A 27,013-nucleotide genomic window follows, 5' to 3' on the forward strand; every position below is an offset into this window, starting at 1 on the left:
TTAGTGGGCCTTTTTTTAGTGGGTACTCCTGGAGTACCAGAACCTCTCTTCTTCTTCTTTTGCTGCCCAGGGCAGGCATTTTAGCCTGGCACCCACAGCACTCATGTCAAAACAGCACTGGAAAACCAGTATTTCCATACTTCATCAAAAAGGGGTGCAGCCAGCGCCGGATTTAGGTTTGATGAAGCCCTAAGCTACTGGAGGTAACCCTTTATATGGGGCCTTTTATATGTCCAGCTGTCCTTCGTCAACAATAAATTGTCACTGTTTTTTGTGCTCAGTATATATGGTAATTTATGGACCTAATAGGTATCTAAAGCCATTTGCACATAACAAAATATGTATTTTATCAAAGTAATTGTTGAACTGAAATACAATTAAGAAGAAGTATATTAATAGTGAAATAATGATTAAGCTCCAACTTAAAATGTTTTTAATCATAACAAACTTCATAATGCAAACACATTGGCATCTGGCAATAACAAAAGTTCGTTTAGAAACACAATTTACAAAGACTCATAATCTAGTCTCTAGAAACTTACTATAACATGAAATAATAAAAGGTGTAAATATATGATGCAAACTACTAATAATTATAAATAGCAGAATGTAGGCACTCTCTCTATATAAATGAGTAAACCAGTGGTATCTTAGGGCAGGCACCCCCAAACTGCGGCCCTCCAGATGTTTTGGCCTACAACTCCCATGTTCCCTAGCTAAGAGGACCAGTGGTCAGGGAAGATGGGAATTGTAGTCCAAAACATCTGGAGAGCCAAAGTTTGGGGATGCCTGTTTTAGGGAGCATGTTAGCAGGCGGGATCCATTACTTACATCATAGGAGCCTATACAATGAAATGAAAGTTGGGAAAGCTTAATGTTTTAGGAGCAGCAATAGAGGGAGGGAAAAAAGAAGGAATATCTGCATGGGTGGGAAGTCAGATTGTACTTTTTGTGCTGAATTTGTGTTAATTTGGTAACAATTTTTTGAAAATTATGGAAAATCAGTAAAAATAATTGGCAAAATATATATATTAGCAGCATCCAAATGGACTGCTTGTAGACACAGACTCCCTTTGGGTAAATATAATGATGGAATGACTTTTTACAGAATATATGAGGTTATTATAAATAAATTAGTTTTAGGATAATAAGACTACACATATTAGTATATCAATGTAGGGACATGCATTTCTCTTTTTATTTCCAATCAGGTTCTTCTTTTTTTCTTTTTACCACATTTTAAATGAATTAAATTCTTCTAATAAAGTACAGTACAGGTGAAACTCAGAAAATTAGAATATTGTCAAAAAGTGCATTTATTTCAGTAATGCAACTTAAAAGGTGAAACCAATATATGAGATAGATGCATGACATGCAAAGCAAGATATGTCAAGCCTTTATTTGTTGTAATTTTAATTATTTATCGTTAGGCGGGTCAATTATAAATGGAATGTAATTAATGAAATGTAATAGCGATGCTTATTTTTGTATTATCGTAACTATTTGTTTTATTACTGTGAAATTTCCAAAATAAAGCATTTGAAAAAATAAAAATAAAAATAAGTTGGATTACTGAAATAAATGCACTTTTCGATGATATTCTAATTTTCCGAGTTTCACCTGTAAGCATAAGTATAGATACTTAATTTCTCTCCGCCCATTGGGAAAACAACCCTTCCTTCAATAGGCCCATTTGGTGCCATCATCGCAATGGAAACAGCCCTTGCAACCAGGCTCCACGCCTCTGCCGCCGCCTTTGTGACTGACCCAATTCACCAGATTCTTGGCTTTGACTGAACAACATCCTTTAAAGCCCCGCCCCCAGGTACCTCCTTACCTAGGGAACCCCCAATTGTACTTGTGGTCTCTGGGGTGGTGCTCACAAGTACTGAGGAGTTGCGGGTTGTCGCGGTACGGACATCGAGCCGATCAACGTGCTTCTTCTCCTCCGGTCCTGGGTCTTCCTTCTCCTGTAGCGGTTTAAAGCTTTGGGGGTTGGTCTTGCAGTTCCCACAGCAGTCCCAGAGTGGTCTTACATTTTCCCCATCCCCTACTGAAACACCCCTGTGTGCTCTGCCAAGGTGAAACCTCCAGGATTTGGAAGGTACTTTCTTCTGATCCTTGGATTCACGGCCCATAGCTTGCGTCCTGTGGTAGGGTGTGCATGGCCTGTCCCTGGGACGGGTCTCCAAGGAAACCTCAGGAGCACTTACGGTTTCCTCTTCCGCTGGAGCAGCATTGGTGTTCCTACTTGAAAGGAGGGCCCTCAGTCTTCCCAACCTAGAACAGAGTGGGGGGAAACTGAGGAACGGGGCTTGTGGTGCCTCCTTATTTTACTGAGCTTGGACTACCTCAACCCTCCAGGACGGGGGAACCAGTGGCCCTCCATAACTCTCTCATCATCCCTGACCACAGGCCAGAACATCACAAGAATGACCTCTTCCCATACAAACCCCACACCCACTGAGATCATCGTTGCAGGCCTTGCTTCATGTGCACCCACCATCTGAAGGCTAGTAAGTTACAACACAAAGAAAAGGCAAGCTATTTACTTGATCCGTTGAAGGTAGGTCTATCTTTTGAAAACAAACCCTGCCATGGCCGGGGAGGAAGGAACTCCTTAGAACTGCTCTGAACTGTCATGGCTCATGGTATTTGGTTGTCTGAGGCAGTTTGGCAGAAGCCAGTTGGGTTAGCAGCTGAATTTGAGGGCAGCGGAGTAGTGTAAAGGGACCCCTGACCATTAGGTCCAGTCGTGACCGACTCTGGGGTTGCGGCGCTCATCTTGCGTTATTGGCCAAGGGAGCCGGCGTACAGCTTCCAGGTCATGTGGCCAGCATGACTAAGCAGCTTCTGGCAAACCAGAGCACTGCACGGAAATGCCGTTTACCTTCCCGCTGTAGTGGTACCTATTTATCTACTTGCACTCTGATGTGCTTTCGAACTGCTAGGTTGGCAGGAGCTGGGACCGAACAACTGGAGCTCACCCCATCACGGGGATTTGAACCGCGGACCTTCTGATCGGCAAGCCCTAGGCTCAGTGGTTTAACCCACAGTGCCACCCGCGTCCCGCAGAGTAGTGTAGGGGATGCATAATATGTACGGCTCTCACGCAGCAACTGGGGAATAGCAGGGAGGCTGCCGTGGCTGCTCCCCAGCGCCTGCTGCCTAAGGGAATTGCCGCATTCTGCCCAATGGTAGGACTGTTCCAAATGGTTAGTGTTAGAACCAGAGTACAGAGCTGCTAAGAGATCCTACTTACATCTCTGAATATCGAATTCCCCCCTGTCACATTCACTCTCTTCACGAAGTGTTGTCCGGAGGCTTCTTAATCACCTGGACAAGGTATAGAAAACAAAATGGTTTTTAGACTAAACAAATTGCTGCCACCAGCCAAATCGGGAACAAATGCAACACCCATGTTCCCCCTATATGTGATCCGACATGAACACACAATCCCCATGTACATCATTTCAAACTGATTTTTTAGTGTGGCAGCAACTACATTTTACAACTCTCTGCCTATTGAAACCTGGCAGGTATCTCTTATTCCTCTTTCTCTCTTTTAACCTGTTATCTAATCTTTTTTATTTTTTATTTTTCTTTCCTTCGCCCCCTTTTTGTGTTTTTATTATAATCTAGATAGAAGTCTTTGTTTGGTTAAAAAAGGGAAAAGATATTAAGCTTTGTATTTTCTCTCTATAAACAATAAAATCTATTTCTTTACTTATTTGAAGAAAGATACCTGGCAGGTGTCATTGCTATACTCTTTCCGGTGCTGACTTAACATATTTTTATTTAGGCAAACCTATCCAGACATTTAGTAGTTTCATGTGTTTTAATTTGTTTTTTAGCTCACTGTTGATTTTAATTAGTTGTTGAATGTTTTTTCCCCTTATAAGGTTATTTTTAGCCGCTTTTAATCGACAAATTTACTTTTCCATAAACCGCTTTGAGGTTTTATTACGATCAATGAGTATGAAACCCCCCTCAAAAAATAAACAATTTTCTACTGATTTGACAAGTCAGTCCAAAGCACACACATGTTCTCTATGTTAGGATCATTGGATGTTGTCTCAGTTATCCCCTTTGCTCTTCACCCCAATCTGTTCCTCTAGGCCACAGGCACGGCCAAACTTGGGACTACAACTCCCATCACCCCTAGCTAACAGGACCAGTGGTCAGGGATGACGGGAATTGTAGTCCTAAAACACCTGGAGGGCCGAAGTTTGGCCATGCCTGCCCTAGGGGCTCCTCAATAGGAGCTCAGCTTTGGGGCGAGTCCAGTATCAGCTGGTGATAAGACCTTCTTTACAGTTTACAGAGTTTTCTAGATCTGCACCACCTCAATCTCCTGACCTATAATGCGAGTACACCATAATGCGAGACTCAAAATATAGCAGTTATGGGGGGGAAATGCCAACAAAATGGGAGAAAAAAATCATCAAGCACTTACTCTCATAAAAGACCTCTGGTTATCTGACAGGTGAGCCAGCAGGGGGAAATGTCACAATGGAGGACATGTGACAGTTACCTTAGCAACCTGGGCATTGTTTTTCTTAATATTACCCTGGCCTTCTTTTTATTCATTAAGCCTGCTATGTATTGCGTCTCTGTTTTCTTTCCGTTTGGCCTTGATGGTTTGTACCTGCACCTGCTATGCATAGGCAACTGGAATTCTCCCCCTCTTCATACCTGGGGTCCCATTACATGCTCCTTCTGGCAATTATGTGCATAAAGGATTCAAACCAGCTCAAAGGCAGCTGCTACGCTGCTCATCCACGCCACGGTTTCATTATGTGTGTTACTGGAGTAGAAGGGGAATGTGCCTTTGGGCATGGGGAGCTGTAGGAAAAACAAACAGATTTGTGTGTCGTGGACATAGCTGCCAAGTTTTCCCTTTTCTCGCGAGGAAGCCTATTCAGCATAAGGGAAAATCCCTTAAAAAAAGGGATAACTTGGCAGCTATGGTCGTGGATGCACATATCAATTAATGCAATTGTCGTTGCTGTTTGTGCTTTCAATCCTGGCCTCCTTAGCAAAGGAAACCTATTTCCTATCTCCTATCCTATCTCAGAGGTCCACCTCCTGCTCCTACCAGAAAGAAAATGGGATTTGAACATTCAAATGTGAACATTCATATATCAGACCTTTCAAGTGTCCCTATTTTCCAGATAAAGTCCTGGCTTTACAGAAGCCGTCCCAGTTTCTGATTTGATCACAGGATGCCCCACTTTTCCTTAGCGGGAAGTCCCCATTTTCATCGGAGAAATGTTGGAGGGTATGGAGTTATGCGACCCCCGAGCCAAGGAGATATATAACTATACAACCTTTGGAAGACATCTGAAGGCAGCCCTGTACAAGGAAGTTTTTTTAAAAAATGTTTCATGTTACTATGTTGGAAGCTGCCCAGAGTGGCTGGGGCAACCCAGTCAGATGGACAGGGTATAAATAATAAAATGAAGATGAAACAACAGGACGTCCCTATTTTCATCGGAGAAATGTTGGAGGGTATGATATATATGAATGGTGTTTTTGTGTTTTTAATGCTGTAATGTAGTTCTGCTTATGTTTTCAAATGTGTTGTAAATCACTTGGAGATGTGACTTACAACACTACATTCACAAACAAACACACACCGACTAGCATCAACTATTGGGCCTCAGCTTCTGGCTGGCAGGGCAATCGCAATACATTTTGCTACCTGAGGCAGCAGAATCTTGCTTCAACACTGAGATGAGATGCTGCCCTGTCCTGGAGGCAGTAGACTAGGTTGGGTGGCACAAGGGAAATAGAGGGCTACTGGATGTTCTGCCCTGATTCTGCTGTCTGAGGAAGCTGCCTCACTCTAATTGTCTTGTAGGGCTAGCACTAGCATTAGGTAGAGGGGGGAAATGACAACCATTTCTTCTAAAACATATATCCTAGGTTTTGCACAGTGAAGAAGAAGAAGAAGAAGAAGAAGAAGAAGAAGAAGAAGAAGAAGAAGAAGAAGAAGAAGAAGAAGAAGAAGAAGAAGAAGAAGAAGATTTGGGCCTTCGTACTCCCTTTGTGTGGAGGACTGTAAAAATAGGGTTATGCTAAGAAAGGATTTAAAGAAAATGTACCAAAATTATTATTGCTATTGATTTATAAAAAAGCATAGTCTGTTTTTTGCCCCAAAAAGTGATTTCTGCCCTAAAATTCTGCAATCCTTAAAGCCAAGCACAACTTGAAATGTAGCTGTACAAACCAAGCAATATGAAAATCCCAGGATACTGTAGAGATGTTTCACAATAACTGAAAGTAGGTTTGCCAGCTGCTCCCAAATACTTGTTCCTGTGCCTTTTAAAGAACCATGAGTGGCAGAAATTAGTAGCAGGTTAAGCTTTCTGGGCCTGGAGATAAATATTACCACCTGCGAATCCTGACAAATTAAACAGCTGACAAAGTCACAAGAGCAGGGGATGGTAATAAATAAAGGTAGCCACTTTAATGGGAAGGCACACTGCAATATTATCCAGCTTTTCTCACTATATTCAGCAAACTGTGAGCCGATCCCTTATGTTAGGGTTCCCATATTTCAAAAGGTGAAAATCCGGACACAGCTGAGCTTGGGTGGGGAGCTGTTGACATTTTTGAGCTATGTCCAGAATTTCCTGGACATTTTGCTGATTTCCACCCGGACACTGCTTATGACTGCAGTATTCTGGGTTTGTCTGGGAAATTCGGACGTACGGAAATACCTACGATCCCCTATGTAGACAGTTGATATTAATAACATTTTATTATATGCAATAAAAACTATGGCATTTTGGTTGTTGTTTTGAAGGAGAATGAACCACGGGGTGGCCTTGAATGGCTTTCCATGACAAGGGATATGAAAATATACTACCCTGTGGATATTTTCCCATCAGTGCAAAATGTTACCAGCAATTGACCCAGGCCCTGCTGAGGATAAAAGCCCCCTTTTATTAAAATGGTATGCTTCTACCAAGTTAATGCTGTGTTATTTTTCCCCCCTACCTAGTGTTTTGGAAATGTTGTTTGATAGACAACACTTTGACAAGTATCTGTAGTTATACAGACTATTCATAGTGTGAAGGCAGAATCCCCAATAACTTGCTGGAATAAATGCTTTCATTAATTTAAATGAGGGTGATCAGATGTGGAAGAGGGCAGTGCTCCTGCACCTTTAATAGCTGTGTAGGAGAGGGGATTTCAGCAAGTGTCATGGGATTGCCTCTTCTGCAATATTAAAGCTGCAGAAGTCTCTTTTTCCCCCTGGTCACCCTAATTTCAACAGAATTAACTGCTGAGGAACTGTTCATTAATATTTTAATGTTCTCTCTCATTGCTGGTGTCAGTAGTTGTGTTAGTCCTCATTTAATCTGTGATAGCACGTGATTTCACAAATAGTTTTTGCATTTAGGAATAGTTTTAAATTATTTCGCCAGATGGAGTTGCTAGCTTTCGAAAGCTCCACCCAGCTCCCTTGAATAGCAGTTTAAATTGCAACGATTAGCAAGCAATAATGCTTAGGTCCATGCCATTCAAAGCTTCACTTGCTGATTTCTGCCTTTCCAACCCCATGAAGGGGATGGGAGCAGACCAGCTGGCAATGATACAGCCTAGTGCTTGTAAAAAATAATCTTAAGGCATTTTGCGTAAGAAGCAGTTAAATAATTATCAGCTGGTAAAGGGATCTGCAGGTAGGGTTGCCAGACTCAATAGAGGACAGGACTTCTGTGCCTTTAATCGCCCTGCTCTCTTTTGAGTCTGGAAACCAGCAGACCCTTTGTTTAATTTCCAAGCAAAGGGTCTGCTGGTTTCTCTTTAAGGTTTCCAGACTCAAAAGAGAGCAGGGCAATTAAAGGCACAGAAGTCCTGTCCACTATTGAGTCTGGCAACCCTATCTGCAGGTGTAGAAAGAGAAAGAGGACTTTTCCTGCTAACCTGTTTATTGAACAGTCACTCTGATTTGCTTGCTCAAAGCTTTTGTGGATGTTAGGCTGTGTCTGGTCTTTATTGAGCATTCATTCTGATTTATTTACAGGGAGGTTATAATGACAATGAGCATTTCACCTGAATTGTTTGCCATGGCAGTTATAAACCTTCCCATTACTCATTTGTTCATCCCACACAACAGAGCACTTTAATCCACTTTAATTGTGCGAACCTAAATTTCCTGGATGTGTTTTTCATCCCTCCTGCAAAATACTGTCTGAAGGCAACCGGAAAGAGAGGGCAAAATCTGTGAAGATGCGGAATACAACAAGAGATACAAAGAGGCAGAAGAACACAGGGAAATATAGAAAAGTGCAAATGTTGCCAGCTGCCCTTTGCAAGGAGACGTGTATCTATCCACAAATAAAAACAGAAGTAGTAAAGTTACAGGTAGGTAGCCGTGTTGGTCTGCCATAGTCAAAACAAAATAAAAAAATTCCTTCCAGTAGCACCTTAGAGACCAACTAAGTTTGTCATTGGTATGAGCTTTCGTGTGCATGCACACTTCTTCAGATAGCTTTCTTTAGAAGTACTAAAAGACATGAAATGTATGAATAGCTTTTGGGCGGAAGGTTCTAGAAGGTTTGCTGTTCCAAGAGACATGAGAGTCAGTGTTTTGGGTGGGCTAAATATTGTATCAGGACTGGGCACAATTTTATCACTGCTGCTGCTGCTGCTGCTACCGTACTAGTCCTAGTTTAGGGGTCAGCAACCTTTTTTAGCTGTGGGCCGGTCCAGTGTCTCTCAGACCTGGGGGGGGGGGTTGGACTATTTTTTTTGGGGGGGGGGAATAAACTAATTCCTATGCCCCACAAATAACCCAGAGATGCATTTTAAATAAAAGCACACATTCCACTCATGTAAAAACACCAGGTGGGCCCCACAAATAACCCAGAGATGCTTTTTAAATAAAAGGACACATTCTACTCATGTAAAAACATGCTGATTCCATGGGCTGGATTGAGAAGGCGTTTGGGCCGCATCCGGCCCACGGGCCTTAGGTTGCCTACCCTTGTCCCAGAGTGCGGTCTGAAGGCATGGGAGCTGCAGCCTTGTTGAAGCTTAGCAGGCCTGGGACTGGCTAGTGCTTGGAAGGTGATTGTATGCAAACCACATGCAGCGCTTCCTGTTTGGCCACCTGAGGCGAATAGGCCACCGCACTGCCTCCCTTACATGGCTTGCACAGTGGGGCATGTGAAGCAATGCCAGTGACTTCCAAAGAGATCTTGTGAGATCTCACCAAAGTCTTACAAGATCTCTTGTGTTCTGTGAAATCTCATGAGATTTCAGTGAGATCTTGCGAGATTTTGGTGAGCTCTTTGCTCATGGAGGAGCCACCTGTTGGCTTCCCTGCCATCTTGGGTTCCACAGGGGAAGAAAGGCAGGCTGTGAGTGTGTGAAAATACAAATTATTTCCATATGTAATTGACTTTTCCATAGTGCAAGTCTCATTGCAACCATTCCTCCGATCAATCACCATTTACTCCTGCTTTATATGTGGATTACTGAGGTGCAAAGAGAAGCACTTGTCCAGGCTGGATCTACAGCAACAGGGGGCATCGGAGTTAAGATAGGTATCCACCAGAGATCTTCATAGTTGTGGCACTCCAGGGGTAGAACCAGGGTAGCCAGTAGCATAGTGTGGGAAGGGCCAAAGGAGCGGTCGTCCCAGATGCAAAATTGTTAGGGGTGTAAATTTTTAACACCTGGTGCTGCCTCAATAAAGCTGCACACTTCCGTCGCTGGGCTCCATTGAAAATGGTTTCTCCATATGAACCAGGAAGTGACCTCTCCAGACAACAGAATGACTTCTTTTCTTATCTCTGTGGCTGTGATTTCCTGGGTGATGCAGATGCCATTAGATAGTTGAATGTGCATGTGTTCTCCATCCATTCCCCTTCCTCCATGTGGCCCCGGGCGCTGGCAACCCATGCTACACCATTAAGTTGTAGAGGGAAAGGACAGACTTCCCACAGCTTTAAGTGTGGTGTAGTGATTTTAGCCAGGAATTTTGTCATGCAAGCTACACCTGCTGAAATTTCCACTTCTACACAGCTATTAAAGGTGCAGGAGCCCCATATGATGTAGCTCTTTCTGGGCCAAGCCCAAATTCTGCTTTCCCAATGCAAATATAGAGAAGCATAGCATTCTTGATGCAGTTATGATGAGTCTGTTTCTGTGGCCATGCCGCTTATCAACTTTGTTTTTTTATAGCACTGGGCTCTTAGAATCATAGAATCATAGAATCATAGAGTTGGAAGAGACCACAAGGGCCATCCAGTCCAACCCCCTGCCAAGCAGGAAACACCATCAAAGCATTCCTGACAGATGGCTGTCAAGCCTCTGCTTAAAGACCTCCAAAGAAGGAGACTCCACCACACTCCTTGGCAGCAAATTCCACTGCCGAACAGCTCTTACTGTCAGGAAGTTCTTCCTAATGTTTAGGTGGAATCTTCTTTCTTGTAGTTTGAATCCGTTGCTCCGTGTCCGCTTCTCTGGAGCAGCAGAAAACAATATTTCTCCCTCCTTTATATGACATCCTTTTATATATTTGAACATGGTTATCATATCACCCCTTAACCTTCTCTTCTCCAGGCTAAACATACCCAGCTCCCTAAGCCGTTCCTCATAAGGCATCGTTTCCAGGCCTTTGACCATTTTGGTTGCCCTCTTCTGGACACGTTCCAGCTTATCAGTATCCTTCTTGAACTGTGGTGCCCAGAACTGGACACAATACTCCAGGTGAGGTCTTGTGTGGGACCAAGAGGAAAGTCAGGGTGGGGAGAACCTTGACCCAATCTGGTGGGCATGGGTGAGTTTTAAAACCAGGACAGAACTTGGTGGGTCAAGAGTGAAGTCATGATGGAACCTGATAGTCCTGGATAAGGCGAAGTAGAAACCTGTTTGGTTACAGGTGAAGAGCCAAGGCAGAATCTCAAATTCACTTGCTTTTCAGACATCCTACTAATCTGATCAAATACAGGAGTGAGGAATCTATAACCCACCCAATGTTGACAGACTCTAACTCACATCAGCCCCGGGCAGCACAGGCCATGTTGAGGTGTGGTGGGCACTGGAGTCCAACATCTGAGGCCCAAAAGTTATCCAACCCGGAAATACAGTTTAATGGGTAAAACCATTAAAATACTGGCCGATTGGCATCCCTATGATGACCTGTAAGGAAACGTCACCTGTTTTAAAGTCATCTCAGTCACTTTAGCAAGACGTTATCTTTCCTGTCTGCACATCGCAGAATACATAGTCACTTGGCATTTGGAATCAAGGAATGTCTTTTTCTTATGCAGTTAGTGTCAAATGTAAAGATAAAGCTGATGTTTATCAGAGAAAAGGCCCACAGAGGACTATTTGAATCAAACGAAGCCGGAGAAGATTAGCAAGTGGAAAAAACAGAGAGAGAGAGAGAGTGCACTATGTCAGATATGCTTTATTCACAGGAAGAATAAATCAGAGTTAATTGGATCTTGGAGATTTTGCGATGTGCTGTTTGTAAGAAACTATTATAACACGGCTCACTGGAAGGACAGATCCTGAAGCTGAGGCTCCAATACTTTGGCCACCTCATGAGAAGAGAAGACTCCCTGGAAAAGACCCTGATGTTGGGAAAGATGGATGGCACTAGGAGAAGGGGACGACAGAGGACGAGATGGTTGGACAGTGTTCTTGAAGCCACCAACATGAGTTTGACTAAAGCACGGGAGGCATTGGAAGACAGGAGTGCCTGGTGTGCTCTGGTCCATGGGGTCACAAAGAGTCGGACACGACTAAACAACTAAACAGCAACAATTATAACATGAGCTATTCCTCGTTTTGATTGATTAAATGTGTGTGCGTGTGTGTGTGTGTGTGTGTGTGTACCGGTAATACTAATATATCTATTGAAACCAGTGAAAATGGGTAAGCATGTATATGTCAAATAATATCAAAGCAGCTACAGTGACTGGAGGATGCAGGGGAGATGGCTGAAGCTTTTGTCGCTGGTGGTGGGGCAGGGGGCAAACAAATGGACAGTGGTAGCAATGGAGAGGAGGGATGTGAACCTGCTCAGCAACGGGAAGCCCACTGAAGGCCATCACACCCAAATCCCCATGTCCCCCCACCCCCACCCCCAAGGACAAACCCTTAGAACCACTCCAAAGATCTATTGTGGCTTACAGCTGCACATGTGAAGCGACTTTACTGAAAAAGTGTGTAGGCACTCCAGGGATGGTGCGATGGATACCTGTGACGGTCTATTCACATGTGCACACACACAAATCATCGCTGCCTGGGTGCTCTGCATGTCGGAACCAGCACCAAAGGAATGGAATGGGGTTGGGGAGGGAGATAACCGCACGCCCTCCATACCAGCAAATTGAATGCACATGGCACATTTAAAAACATCTCCTCAGGGACTATAACTCACTCAGCAGAGCAGGGGATGGGGTGGGGGTTGAGCCCCAAGTTGGGCAAAACATTCCTGGGTTGCAGGTAGGGTTGCCACCTGTCCTGTATTACTCAGGATTGTCCTGTATAATGCCCAATTGTCCTGTATTTCAATATAAAATGCTACATTCTGTATTGATACAGTTTTGCCCTGCACTCCAGGTCTTCTCTCTCTCCTCCCCACCCCGCCAGGGATCCTCTCCAAATACTGTACATGTGTTTGAAAGGGTGTACGAAAGGTCATGTATTTTTATCTTCTGGGTAGCCAACACATACAGATTTACAAATTCGTGTGTATGTGTGTGCATGGGTGACAAATGCCAGATCATCTTGTTAGGCTGAAGTTGATTGTAATGGATTGCTTTGAAGTCACTTCAGCACCGGGTGTTTTTTTGGGGGGGTGTGTTATCGCCCCCCCCCCGTATTTTGCCAGAACAAAGGTGGCAGCCTTACCGTAGTTACAGGGGGGCGGTCTAGAGGACCCTTGGGGTCCCTTCTAACCATTCTACGATTCTCAAAACCAGGGAGGGGAACAGCGCAACCTTAACCCCCGTCTACTCAGAAGTAAGACCTGTTGAGTGTCCTGGGGTAAGCGGGTTTAGAATTGACCAGCAGCATAACAAGGCAACCGGTAGGCGCCGCGGCTGCCGCGGCTGCCGCAGATCCCTCCTCCGCCTATGGCTGCTCTCCTTCTCTCGGCGCGGGGAGGGCGGAGCCTCGGCGCTTAGTCTCTCCGGGGGAAATTGCTTCGAGGAGCCGCGGCTGCCGCTGCCGCCGCCGCTGCTGCAACGTCGAGTCTTTCCGAGGCGCGCGCGGGGGGGAGTTTCCTGCGTGGGGCGGGCCGGGGGCGGCTCCGGGCGCGCAAAAGGCGCGGGGCGGAGAAGGCGCGCGGGGCTCTGCCCGTCACGGCCGCTTCCCTCCGCCCCTTTCCCGGCCAGCCCAGGAACGGAGCGTCCGCGCGGCCTCCGGACGGTCGCTCGCTCGCTCGGCGAGGCTTCTTCCCCTCCTTCTCCTCTCGGGTCGGGCTCCGTGGCCCTCGCTGCTCCGCCTCCGCCATGTCCGCAGCCGCGGGCGGCGGCGGGGCGGGCACCCCCAAAGCGCTGCCTTCGTCGGGACCCAAGTCTCTGCGGGAGATGCCGCACCCGCTGGCCGCCTCCAGCAGCGAGGAGGCGGGCGCCGAGCTGACGCCCAGCCCGGACTTGCAGCTGCCGCGCAGCATCGCCGATAAGGTAGCGGCCGCCGGTGGGGCCTGCGCGGGGCGAGGGCGAGGGTTGGGCTCGGTTCTTCTGCTGGCTTCCGGGCGTTTTGGGTCGTTTGAATGCGTTTCTTTGCCGTGCCTGGACAGCTGGGTTGCTCAGGGCTGCAAGAGAGTAAGCTCCTGTGTAGGAAACGTGCAAAAAGCAAGGGGGGAGGCATGTGTGCAAGAGGGACTTCAGCGTGGGAGCCAACTCCTTGGGGCTGAGGACCCTTCCCCCTCAAAAAATATTTGAGCCCCCCCCCCCAGTTGATGGACATTGCCATTCGAATGATGTGCATGCACCGTGTCATGTGATCAATTGTGTAAGGCGGGGCTTACCTGAGTCTCCCCCCCATTTTTATTCAAGTTGGCACCCCTGGACTTTCCACCAACATCTTGCCCCGTTTGCTAAGTTGGTGAAATGGTGGGAATTTTTTTTTTTTTAAAGTCCTCTTCCAGCCTTTTTCGCCTGTTCTCCTCTCCTTTTGTGTTTGTGTGTAGTGGGTAAGCAACCCATCTGAGTTTATTTTGGCTTCTACACAGCAAAGGCAAGAATTGGAAAACAACAAAGCAACTTGTGTTTTGTGCTGGTAATAAGGACACAGTAATTTGTGATGGTGTGTTGACTCATCTGTGTTGAAAGTACGTGGAGGACACTTGTGCGGAGGTTGCGTTTGCAGTGCTGTCACAAATGCAGGCTGTGTTGCAAGCGCGGGGCGCAGTGAAGCAATCCCTGGTTTGGTGCCAGGCTTTTCCCCCCTATCTGCCAGGTTGGTGTGTATTGGTTTGTGCACCTGACCCTGATGACCCAAATGGGTTGGCTTCCTTTTCTTGAGTTGCCTCTGTTCCACCTTTAAGACAAGTTCTCCCTGGGGGAGTCGATGGTATATTTAAGAACAATCCAACACTACTGCCAGTTAGGTGTGTCCACCATAAACCCTTACCTGTTGGGAAAGGTTCTCGGAACCTGCATCGCTTACACCTCTTTGATTCCCAACTTAGGACGACTGAAGAAGTGCAGAGATGATCAAGGCCTGTATTTGCTGGCACTTTGGGATATTCTTAACTGACAGTAAATGGCATGTGGATGTCTTGGAAGTTGGTTCTCGGAGCCCCAAATGGTAGATTGACTAAAGAGCTTGGGACAGATGCCCAGGCATTAAGCTAGTTCCTGACCTCATTTTAGACATAGGTGTCTTCTTGGATGTATACTGAATACTCAAGACCATGGGTAGGCAAACTAAGGCCCGAGGGCTGGATCCAGCCCAATTGCCTTTTAAATCCGGCCCGTGGATGGTCCGGGAATCAGCATGTTTTTACATGAGTAGAATATGTCCTTTTATTTAAAACACGTCTCTGGGTTATTTGTGGGGCCTGCCTGGTGTTTTTACATGAGTGGAGTGTGTGCTTTTATTTAAAATGCATCTGTGGGTTATTTGTGGGGCATAGGAATTCACCCCCCCCAAAAAAATATAGTCCGGCCCTCCACAAGGTCTGAGGGACAGTGTTTGCTGACCCCTGCTCAAGACACTATAGTCTGAGGCTCTGACAACATCTTATAACTGGCAAGAGAGAAGATTCTCCCCCAATTAAGCATAGCTTGAGCTGTGTAATAACCGTATAACTTGAGCTGCAAAATATTGGTGCCTAAAGCAACCAGAAAGGGACCCAGGTGGCGCTGTGGGTTAAACCACAGAGCCTAGGGCTTGCTGATCAGAAGGTTGGCAGTTCGAATCCCTGCAACGGGGTAAGCTCCCGTTGCTCAGTCCCTGCTCCTGCCCACCTAGCAGTTCGAAAGCAAGTAGATAAATAGGGACCGCTCCGGCGGGAAGGTAAATGGCGTTTCCGTGCGCTGCTCTGGTTCGCTAGAAGCAGCTTTGTCATGCTGGCCACATGACCAGGAAGCCGGTTCCTTTGGCCTATAGAGCGAGATGAGCGTCTCAACCCCAGAGTCAGACACGATTGGACCTGATGGTCAGGGGCCCTTTACCTTTTTTTAAAAAAAGCAACCAGAGGCATAGCAGTACTGTAGTCTGAATTTATTTATTTATTTGCAAGTTTATTTACAAGCTTTTCGAGCAACATCCTCCACAGAGCAGCTTACAAATTCCTGGAAGTAAGTCTAGAGCACTGGCCTTGCTCCCTTTCCAAAAGCCACTGCACTTTCCCTCCCCTGTGTTCTGTTATGAGTACCTCACTTCAGCTGGGGCTTCCTATGCTGATCCTCAGATTTGTAGGGGCAGAAGGCAGAGGAAGACGGACTACCGGTATATATGAAGCTGGATCAGGCGACACGCAGAGCCACCACTGGACAAGTTGCAAGTAAGAAAGCAGGCATGCTCTTCATTTGCCTCTATGCACTAGCCTCCAGTGCTCCTGTGGTTGCTTGCTTCCCGAGTACCGCAGCTGGTTGCTGTGTTGTGACCTGAGAAGGGATAAGTGGAAGCAGTCCAGCTTCATAGCTTTTTTCCCCAGGTGTTGTTGTCAAGAGAGGTCATGCGTTTGCAGACTGCAGGGGAAAGTTTGTGGCTTGCCTTGAGAATTCTGGCAGGTGCAACTGTGCAACAAATGTACAGTAATACCTCAGGTTGTGAACGTGATCCGTGCAGGAGGCGCGTTCGCAACCTGCAGTGCTGCGCATGCGCGTGATGCAATTCGGCACTTCTGCACATGACATCATTTTGTGTTTCTGCACATGCGCGAGCGCCGAAACCCGGAAGTAACCCGTTCCGGTACTTTCAGGTTCGGTGCAGAGCGCAACCCGAAAATACGTGACCCGCAGCGTTCACAACCCGAGGTATGACTGTATTGGTTTTGAGTCCTTTCTCAGGACGCGTCGGAAAGGACTCTGCAAAATACGCTGGAGAAGAGCCACCTTGTGTGTGTTCCACGCACCAATTCAAAACTCCGCAGATCTGTTGTGGTTTTAACTGCTGCAAGCGGGGGCAGTGTAGTAATTAACCACCTTGAGAGGCTTACACAAGCGGCAGTTCCGCATGGTACAACATCATGTAATTGGCTTCCCATGAGGCATCAATCTTGTACCAGGTGTGTGAACAAACAATAGGCCTCCGTTCCTTATACCTGGGCTACATGATGATGGAAGGATTGAGTTACCCTGGGCTGCATTGCTTTGTTGACAGCAAGCCAGTGGATTTCAAGCTGCCTACCTTTAGGGACCCTTTTCATCCTTGCCTTCCAAAGGACTCTTGTGTGACAGCTCCGGTCAGGATCCCTGCTTGTTCCTTTTAGGTCATGAAGGGTTGATTTAAGTTCCACAGCCTGCTTTTTCTTAGCTGTGTGGGAGCTGCTGCTGCTGCTACTGCATGAATTGTCCCATCTGTGCCACTCAGATAAGGTTGGAAGCACTACATCAGATAAGTTGCTGATGTGGAAGGAGAGAATTGGCTCTGGGTGGGCAAACTAAGGCCCGGGGGCCGAATCCGGTCCAATCGCCTTCTAAATCCGGCCCATGGACGGTCCGGGAATTAGAGTGTTTTTACATGAGTAGAATCTGCCCTTTTATTTAAAATGCATCTCTGGGTTATTTGTGGGACATAGGAATTCGTTCACCCCCCCAAAAAAAATATAGTCCAGCCCCCCACAAGGTCTGAGGGCAGTGGACTGGCCCTCTGTTGAAAAAGTTTGCTGACCCTGGTATTGGCCTTTTCCTGATCTGGAGCAAGTTCTCAGCCTAGCTCAAGGGTGTCATCTGAACTAGCCACGTGGTTAACTGAGAATCAATCACAGTCAGTCCATCATTTTAAAAACAAGACTTTAGAGCTGTCTTGCCCCAAAATGGCAACAAGACATTCCGTTTTGGTGACTGCAACCTTGGTTTATGGAGTCATTTGGCACCTAGATCATATATCTGAGTTTTTAACACTGCACCAGCCCCAGACTTCTTGGGTCACTGCTGTACCTTGTGCCGAGACAAGGGACAACAGGAGTGTAGTTTCAGGCAGTTGAACTGAGCGAGCGGTTTGGGGTCAAACCTGGCCAGAAGCTCCATCCCCCCGTCCCCCATGGAGACGTTATGTAGGAAAACATACTTAGAAGCCACTAACTCATTCCAGAGCCGAACCTTGATATCAAAATAGATCTTTATAAAGGCTCCAACTGTGGCTTGAAGTAAACCCTGCTCTCCCCCTGCTCTCCCCCTATCTTGAAGACACACTGACATCTTGACTGTGTTTGACAACAATTTAGCAGTTTTCGCAAGCATGCTTAATACAGAGAGACAGCAGCTATCCAGTTAGGCCTGCATATAAAAAGGTCTGTTCAAGCCCTCTTCCCGGGATTTGGACCTGAAGGCTGCACCTCTCTTTCTTGAAATGTGTGGACTGTGGAAGCTTCATTGAGATCTGCTGTTATGGCCCATACCTGCTGAGAAGCAGAGCTGGGTAGGGGTTTTTTTTTTTTGTGTGTGTGTGTGTGTGTCTTCGCAATGCAGTTTGGAACATGGCACCTTCATTATTTAGAGGCTGGCATTAGAAGAATCCTTGTGTAGCAGCCAAACAACGTTCATTTGCTGCCATCCAATTTCTCTACACTTGGTTGGTATGTGACTATGAGTGTTCCTTTAAGGCATCGGTCCTAGATAATAGGCATCAACTTTGTACTGCTGGGAATCTGGGTGGTGGAGGATTGATGTTGACCAGGCACCCCCAAACTGCGACTCTCCAGATGTTTTGGCCTACAATAGTCATGATGACCTACAAAGCGAAGATATCTGGCTTAAAGGAACCCTCAGCCAACCATTTGCTCACTTCTGGAAAAGTCTCTGTCCTGACTTCTGTGGAAACTGGTAGGGAGGAGCAATTTGTTCTAGAGCAACTCGACATGTACAAGGGATACATACACAACAGCACTGCGATACCTGCTATCTCTTGCACACACTAAGTGTACAGTGTGTGTACATATGTTCCCATCCTTTCACTGGCTGAATTTGAAACAAGTAGTATCTGTTTCAGTCGGTGTAGCACAGTGGCATTTAGCAACTCATGCCTGAACTGGGAGGTCCCCAGTTCAAATGCATCTCCATCAAACTTGCAAGCTATTCTTCAGCAAGCTGTTCTGTTGGCCTCCACCCATAATAAGGGCAAAAATGCTGGTGTGCCTTGTTCCAAGGAGCCACGAGACCGTGTCTGTGAAATGCACTGAAGTATCCAAGGCAGCAGTTTCCAGACTTCAGTGTCTGTACGTGTGCACCACTTGAATTTTGCTGGGAGCCTCGGCGCATCTCTTAATTAGCTGCTTTCTCCGGTGGTGGCATCATCAAAACCAGCACGGCATTAGGAAAGTCATGGACCCCCTAGGACAGAGTGCTGAGAAGGGCTCTTTGAACTGGTATATAGTAGAGAAAAAATTGTAGACAGCACCAGCGTAATGTGAAAACTCACAGGCCCTCGGCCCTTTGCTAGCCCACTCTGTTGGATAAAATTGAACCTTGTCAAAATGGCCTTGATCTCCGTTGCCAAAAAATATTAAGTCCAGGGCAAAATACTGAAATAAATTATTTTTAACTGGTCTGCAGCTTTTTTTATAGACCACCTGCTTGGGAACTCCATTCCATGAGCCCCTATTTGAAACCTCTGATCGAATGCAGTCTGCAAATGCTGAGTTGTACTGGCCCTTCTTGCATGTCTACTCCTAATCATGCAAAAGGGAAGCAAGATTGCACTATCGTGCTAAACATGCAGCAGTGGGGGTTGCAGATTGTAGAATGTCTGGCCGCGCGCGGCCAGGACCCACAGCACCCATTTCCTCTCCATACACTTGGTATAAGCATGAATGCAACTTGCGAAACAGGCTTGTGTTTGGTGGAGAGCTGTCACCCACAGCCCTAGTATCTGGTTTACCAAGAGATTTTCTGTAGCCAACCATGTACTGTACCCATAAGTACTTGCAGCAACTGCAAGGCATGATGGTGAATGGCAACATCTTTAGGGTTTTTTTTCACCCTTTGCTTTCTAAGTGTACATTCCCTGGCAAAATAGAAAAGAAAAGAAAATACTGCATGTAACTTTTCTGGTGAAGCTGTTTGCGGGAGTTCAATCCCCCTGGACTTGTGTGTCAGTGCCGTAGTATGTTGTTTATTGAAGAGTTTAGATCTACTTTTGCAATGTCATGAGGCCTTGTGTTTACGTGCTGGCCTGGTAGTCATAGGCTGCTAGGAATAGGTGAGGGGATGATGGAGGAGGAGGAGGAGGAGGAGTGGAGCAATCTCTCTTCCTCTTCTGCACCCAGCATAGACACTGGGCTATAACAGGCAGTAAGTCCCAGCCCTGAACATCCAGTGTAGAAAGGAAGTGTTTCATCCCTCCATGCAGCAGGCTAGTGATTTGGGGGATGCGGGGAAGTTCAGTGTTAGAAACTAGGATAGAAAAGCTATTTGCCACATGGCTCCTGCGACCTTGGTTATGGGCACAGAAAGACTAGTCGCCATTTTGCCATTTTTACAGAGGTGACTTACGCTGCGGTGCGGGAAGCGGTGCAGCAACCCTACTATGGAGTCGGGTAGAGAGGCATTTCTCCTCCTGTACCCTCAGCATCAGTGGCAGCAATTTTATTCTTGAGTCTCAGTCGCCATACACGACGACAAGGCTTCTTGAAATGTTCACATTCTGGCAATCCCCAGTTACAAAATGCGCCTGGCTAATTTCTAACACTGGGGCAGTTGAATACAGTTTTGGCTTATTTACAAGTCTGTCATAAACCGTATAAAATGAATGCCCTTCTTTTACACAAGTACAGTGGTACCTCGCAAGACAAATGCCCTTCAAGATGAATTTTTCGCAAGATGAATGCGTCTTGCGATCTGATGGTGACTCGCAAGACGAATTCGTTTTGCGAAAAATTCATCTTGCGAATCGCGGTTTCCCATAGGAATGCATTGAAATTTAATTAATTTTTCCTATGGGCAAAAAAAGAAATTCCAATGCATTCCTATGGGAAACCGCGATTCGCAAGACGAATTTTTCGCAAAACGAATAGACTCATGGAACAAATTAAATTCGTCTTGCAAGGCACCACTGTATTAAGATGCCCGCAGACTTGACAACCACTTAAATATTGTGATTGCTAGATTTCTAATCAAATGCACAAAATTGCTGCACATTTAGATGAATAAGCACTCTGGCTAATTCTCCCACCCCCTTTTATACAGGCTATCAGTTGTCACGAATGATAACAATATATCATCTAGTACAGGCATCCCCAAACTTCAGCCCTCCATATGTTTTGGACTACAATTCCCATCATCCCTGACCACTGGTCCTCTTAGCTAGGGATCATGGGAGTTGTAGGCCAAAACTTCTGGAGGGCCACAGTTTGGAGATGCCTGATCTAGTAGCAGTCAGTTTCCCTTGGAATGCCAGTTGGCCAATGAGAGGGCAAATACTGCTGTGCTCAAGTCCTCCTTATGGATTTTCCAAAAGGTATGTGGTTGACCGCCATGAAAATAGAATGCTGGACTAGATGGGTTGAATTACTTCCCTGTCCCTTTAATACGTTACAGTAGCTTTCTCCATATTGATATTGGCTAAAGAGGATGAAGTTGATTAACTGCAAATTGTTCTTGGATGCAGTCCAGTGCAAGATCTATAATTTTAAAAGCCGTAGGGATATCTGAAGGGTTCCCCCCTGACTTGTGGAATAAAAGCATTGAAGTGGGCCCGTTACAAGAAAATGGATCTTTTTATTTAAGTGCGGTGGCGCTACATAATTTCTTTTTTTTTAATATTGAAAAAGTTGAGGCTTCTTTTGAAGATTGGTCTTCTGAGATGCTTCAGAATGGTGGTTGTGTGCATCATAGTCACTACACTGGTTTAGATGAAAACCCTAACTGGTCTTGTCAACTTCAGTCCTGATGTTAAAGAATTAGGAAGGATTTTTGGCTTCCCAAATAGATGTAAGCTTGAATCTCCATGAGTCCCCAGTTTATTGCAGTGCAGTGGATGATATTGGATGTGGTTTGATTTCAGGCTGCAAAACTGTTCCCGTTCCGTATGGTAATGGATTTATGTGTTGGCTGGATTATTTCCCATATTGGCACCAGGAGCCTTGCTTGGATGGTAGAGAGACAAGCATAGAGAATACTCACATCATCTGAACTAGTTGCGATCTGTAAACTCTAGTTGCATCATGAGATTCAGCCGTAGAAGCATCATTCTGCAGAAGCCACCAGGCTGCAGAGGTGATTTATGAATCTGGCCTGAACATGAACCTCCTGAAGCTTTGTGAACGAGTGATGATATTTTAGCCTAACCTAATCTTGTGGACGGGGGTGGCGCTGTGGGTTAAACCACAGAGCCTAGGGCTTGCCAATCAGAAGGTCGGCGGTTCAAATCCCTGCGACGGGGTGAGCTCCCATTGCTCGGTCCCAGCTCCTGCCAACCTAGCCATTTGAAAGCACGTCAAAGTGCAAGTAGATAAATAGGGAAGGTAAACGGCGTTTCCGTGTGCTGCTCTGGTTTGCCAGAAGCAGCTTTGTCATGCTGGCCACATGACCTGGAAGCTGTACGCCGGCTCCCTTGGCCAATAACGTGAGATGAGCGCCGCAACCCCAGAGTAGGTGACGACTGGACCTAATGGTCAGGGGTCCCTTTACCTTTAATCTTGCAGATATGTTGGAATAAATTAAGAACCATGTGGCACATGTTTTCTCATTAAACAATCTAAAGATATTATGATTGGCAAGTGAAATCTGCTTCTCTGAAGCAATTCATTCACTGCCATACAATTTTTTTTAAATGACCATTGCCTGTCACAGCTTGTCTCTCTTTAACCAAATGGCTAATACAGCTTTGCTTCCCCTCCTACTGTCTGGATTTGGGATGGAGTTGGGAGACCATTAGTCCATCGTGGGAGAGAGCGGCATGGGGTGCTTTCACTGGACATTTTAAAGTGCAAATTGTTGTGTAATAGGCTTAGGAAAATCTTGACGGAGCTTAAATTATGTCGTGGAACCACTTGGCACATTCTTCTGCTTCACTTCATTCATAATATTTTAATAAAACCACCCTGGTTTTTATATCCTGTTCCTCAAATAATTTGCTTAGACCTTTCATTGATTGCAGCGGGGCTTGATTTCTAATTGTGTTATTAAAGTTAACAGTTTTCACCCATAACATTGGAATTCAGAATCACCTGGTGGAAATGACTGATAAGGGAAGCCAGGACAGAAATGTCTTCACAGACAGAAAATCAGCTTACAAAATTCACTGTCCCAAGATACAATGATGCTGACTGTGAAACTGGACAGCTTTTTTTTTTTTAAGCAGACTAATTCATGACATGGAGCCTATTTGTTCAGAGGCAGTTCACATCTTAAGCTCAAATGCTGTGGACAAACGGGGAAGGTTTTTGCTTTTATAATCTGGGAGCTTTCCGGGGAAAATCTGCACAATGTTGTTGTTTAGTCGTGTCCGACTCTTCGTGACCCCATGGACCAGTGCACGCCAGGCATTCCTGTCTTCCAATGCCTCCCGCAGTTTGGTCAAACTCATGTTCGTAGCTTCGAGAACACTGTCCAACCATCTCATCCTCTGTCGTCCCCTTCTCCTTGTGCCCTCAATCTTTCCCAACATCAGGGTCTTTTCCAAGGATTCTTCTCTTCTCTTGAGGTGGCCAAAGTATTGGAGCCTCAGCTTCAGGATCTGTCCTTCCAATGAGCACTCAGGGCTGATTTCCTTAAGAACTTAAGCTATTGCAGTCTTACTGTTCTTGGGGGCAAAATAAACTAACCCCCTTAGTAGAGATATCTCGTGCTTGAAAGGGATTTCCCAAGATGGTGCACATATTCAGATTCCCAGAGGATACCTGCTGATGTCACCCATTGGGGGGAAACAGTCCATTGGAACTTTCCCTCCTCCATGGTAGAATCATAGAGTTGGAAGGTACCTTGAGGGTCATCTAGTCCAACCCCCTGCAATGCAGGAATCTTTCACCCAACGTGGGTCTCGATCCCACAATCCTGAGATTAAGAGTCTCATGCCCTATTGGCTGAGCCAATTTAGAAAGAGGAGTGGCTTCTCATTTCCTGTTGTACTTTTTTAAAGAAGTTGGCAGGGGGGTACTGCTAGTGTTTTCTGCACAGCCCCCTGCTTTCAGTGTGTGCAGCTGAGTGGATTCTCTTCCCCAAGTGTGGATTTTTTTGGTGTGTGGGGGGGTTGCAGGAAAGGGAGAAAAACAGCCCATCCTTTGCTTTGCTGCTCTCAGGAGGAAACAAGAGGTGTCTTCTTTCCCACGAGCAAGGCTTCTTTTGCTGGAAGGGCAGGGCTGCTTGCCACTGCTTGGCTCCCAGTACGTTTCCAAGTACAATTCAAAGTGTTGGTGCTGACCTTAAAAGCCCTAAACAGCTTTGGCCCAGTATACCTGAAGGAGCATCTCCACTCCCATCGTTCAGCCTGGACACTGAGGTCCAGCTCCGAGGGCCTTCTGGCGGTTCCCTCATTGTGAGATGTGAGGTTACAGGGAACCAGGCAGAGGGCCTTCTCGGTAGCGGCACCCACCCTGTGGACTGCCTTCCCATCAGATGTCAAGAAAATAAACAACTACAGTGCTACCTCGACTTACAAACGACTCAACAATCGAATTTTTCGACTTACGAATGGGGCAAATGGCAGCATGCTTACGAATTTCTTGACATCCGAAAGGAAGCCGTGGCGGTTTTAGATAGGGTTTTTTCGACACAAATTTTTAGATGGGGTTGCTTTGACTTACAATTTTTTCCGTTTCGAATGCATTCCTATGGGAAATCGCATTTCCAATGGCGCTTTTCGACTTACGGGTTTTTCAACCTATGAAGGTGCCGTCGGAACGGATTTAATTCATAAGTCGAGGCAAGACTGTACCTGACTTTTAGAAGACATCTGAAGGCAGTCCTGTTTAGGGAAGTTTTTAATGTCTGATGTTTTATTGCATTACCATTACCATTACCATTAATTCTGTTAGGAACTACCTAGAGTGGCTGGGGAAACCCAGCTGGATGGGCGGAGTATAAATAATAAATTATTATTATTACATGCAGACGGGTTCTTCAATACTGGGGAGCAGCAGGCAGATGGATGGGTGGCAGTCCTGCCTGAGGAGGAATCCAACTGATATCTGTCACCCAGGCCATCATTTTTAAAAGTAGCAGCTATCAAAACAAGGTTTAAGTGGTAGAATAGAAATGGGTGCAGTGAAGAGAATCTCGCACATTTGTGACTGATGTTCTTCTTTGCCACTTAAATACGAAGCAATACGCCAGGTGGCATGATAGCAGCCTCTGCGTGGTATTTAATGAGTGTCAAGTCTGCCTGTGTCATTGAAGGATTGTATGTGATGGATGCAAACGTTTTAGCACTGCGGCAGAATCCTCTTTCTATTAATAAAAGGATTTCAGGGTAACACTGCAATCCCTCTCTCCTCCTGTGCTTATTTTGGAGAAATGAGCTTCTTCTTCTTCTTCTTCTTCTTCTTCTTCTTCTTCTTCTTCTTCTTCTTCTTCTTCTTCTTCTTCTTCTTCTTCTTCTTCTTCTTCTCAGCAAATCTGCTAACCTCTGGGATAACTTACATAATGTGGCCAGTCAAAAGCTGACAAATCCTACGCATGAGCCAGAAAAGACAGGGGCGGTAGTACTCGAATAAGGGAACATATGAGCTGTATGTGACGTAAAAAGGGTTATTCAAACTTGCAATTCATATAGGAGCCGAGGGAAGAAGCTGAACATCAGTTCTGTAGTTTGTGGTACCAAATTATTTTTGATGCATGCAGCACCGAGGCAAGGCAACAATTTGTGATCTTTTGGAACTGTTTATGTTTGTGTAGGGGTTGCTATATTCCAAACATTGAAAATCCGGACAGAAAAGTTGTTGAGCTTATTTTGGCAAAGATCTTGAGCAGGCACCCCCAAACTTCGGCCCTCCAGATGTTTTGGACTACAATTCCCACCATCCCTGACCACTGGTCCTCTTAGCTAGGGATCATGGGAGTTGTAGTCCAAAACATCTGGAGGGCCGCAGTTTGGGGATGCCTGGTGATCTTGAGCAACATCGGTAAAAAAGAGAGAGGGATGTTTTTGAGCTACAGTGGTACCTCGCTAGACGAATGCCTCACGAGACGAAAAACTCGCAAAACGAAAGCATTTTGCGATTTCAATGGAGACTCGCAAGACGAAGTTTCCTATGGCGCGTTTCACAAGATGAATTTTTTCGTCCCATAGGGTGCCTCACAAGACGATCCCCCCCGTCTTGCGAGGCACCCTATGGGAAACCGCACTTCAATGCGTTCCTATGGGAGCCGCTTCGCAAAATGAATTTTTCGCTATACGAAGCGACTCGCGGAATGAATTAAATTCGTCTTGCGTGGCACCACTTTATTTCTAAGGAAAGTCAGCACTGCTAACATGGGCTGGCATATGTCAGGATTTTCCCAGACACAGCAGTATTCCAGATATGTCCAGGAAATTCTGGCTGTAGGGCGGCCTTGTGCCTATATTAGATGTAAAACTAGTGAATCTGTCTCCTATTGGCCAGGTACAAATTAAGTTGCCATTTGCATGCAATGCTAAACCATGATTTTAGTAGTACATAGACAATCCTCAGTGAGCCTGTATGCTGCTCCCCTGCTTCTTGTGCACCCGCCCAAGAGGAGGACTTTACCAGAGTTTAGTTCTACTGGAAACCAATGTGCTGTTTGGATTCAGACTGTGCATGGGTAAAAAGGTAAAGGTAAAGGACAAGGACCCCTGTCAGGTCCAGTCACAGACGACTCTGGGCGCTCATCTCACTTTACTAGCCGAGGGAGCCGGCGTACAGCTTCCGGGTCATGTGGCCAGCATGACAAAGCCGCTTCTGGGGAACCAGAGCAGCACATGGAAATGCTGTTTACCTTCCTGCCGGAGTGGTACCTATTTATCTACTTGCACTTTGATGTGCTTTCGAACTGCTACGGTAGGTTGCCAGGAGCAGGGACCGAGCAACGGGAGCTCACCCCATCGCAGGGATTTGAACCACCTAATGCAGGGTTTTTTCTCAGCCGGAACAGAGTTCCGGCATCACTCAGGTGTGTGTCATTGCCATTATAAGAGAACAAAGGAGGAGTTCATGGTGAGTTCTGGCACCTCTTTTTCTAGAAAAATAGCACTGTTTAAATATATGGTGTTAATGTGACCACAGTGACAAATTGGGGTAAGTTTTGTTGTTTAAAACTTAATAGAAGATGCTCCCTTATGAAACAGTTATTTCTGTGCTTGGAGTTGTGTTAAATACATTGCACATGACATATGACAAATAGCCTTTCCGCTCCTTCTGAACTTGCAATGTTGCCTTTTGGAAGTTATAGGTAGCTAGAGAGTTTGA

At 45.8% G+C, this 27,013-nt stretch overlaps 1 protein-coding gene across 1 annotated transcript in view; it reads left to right on the top strand.

Annotated features, from left to right (window-relative positions):
• Positions 1-13,172: 13,172 nt before the first annotated feature.
• The window catches only part of SNX30 (sorting nexin family member 30), a 51,355-nt gene continuing 37,514 nt past the window's right edge, over positions 13,173-27,013 (top strand). Inside the window, exon 1 of the mRNA XM_035140935.2 lies at positions 13,173-13,658. Coding sequence (XP_034996826.1) covers positions 13,485-13,658 — 174 coding nt within the window. The 5' untranslated portion in view covers positions 13,173-13,484. The remainder of the gene's footprint in view (positions 13,659-27,013) is intronic.

Source organism: Zootoca vivipara, chromosome 16, assembly GCF_963506605.1.
Source record: "Zootoca vivipara chromosome 16, rZooViv1.1, whole genome shotgun sequence".
NCBI lineage: Eukaryota > Metazoa > Chordata > Lepidosauria > Squamata > Lacertidae > Zootoca > Zootoca vivipara.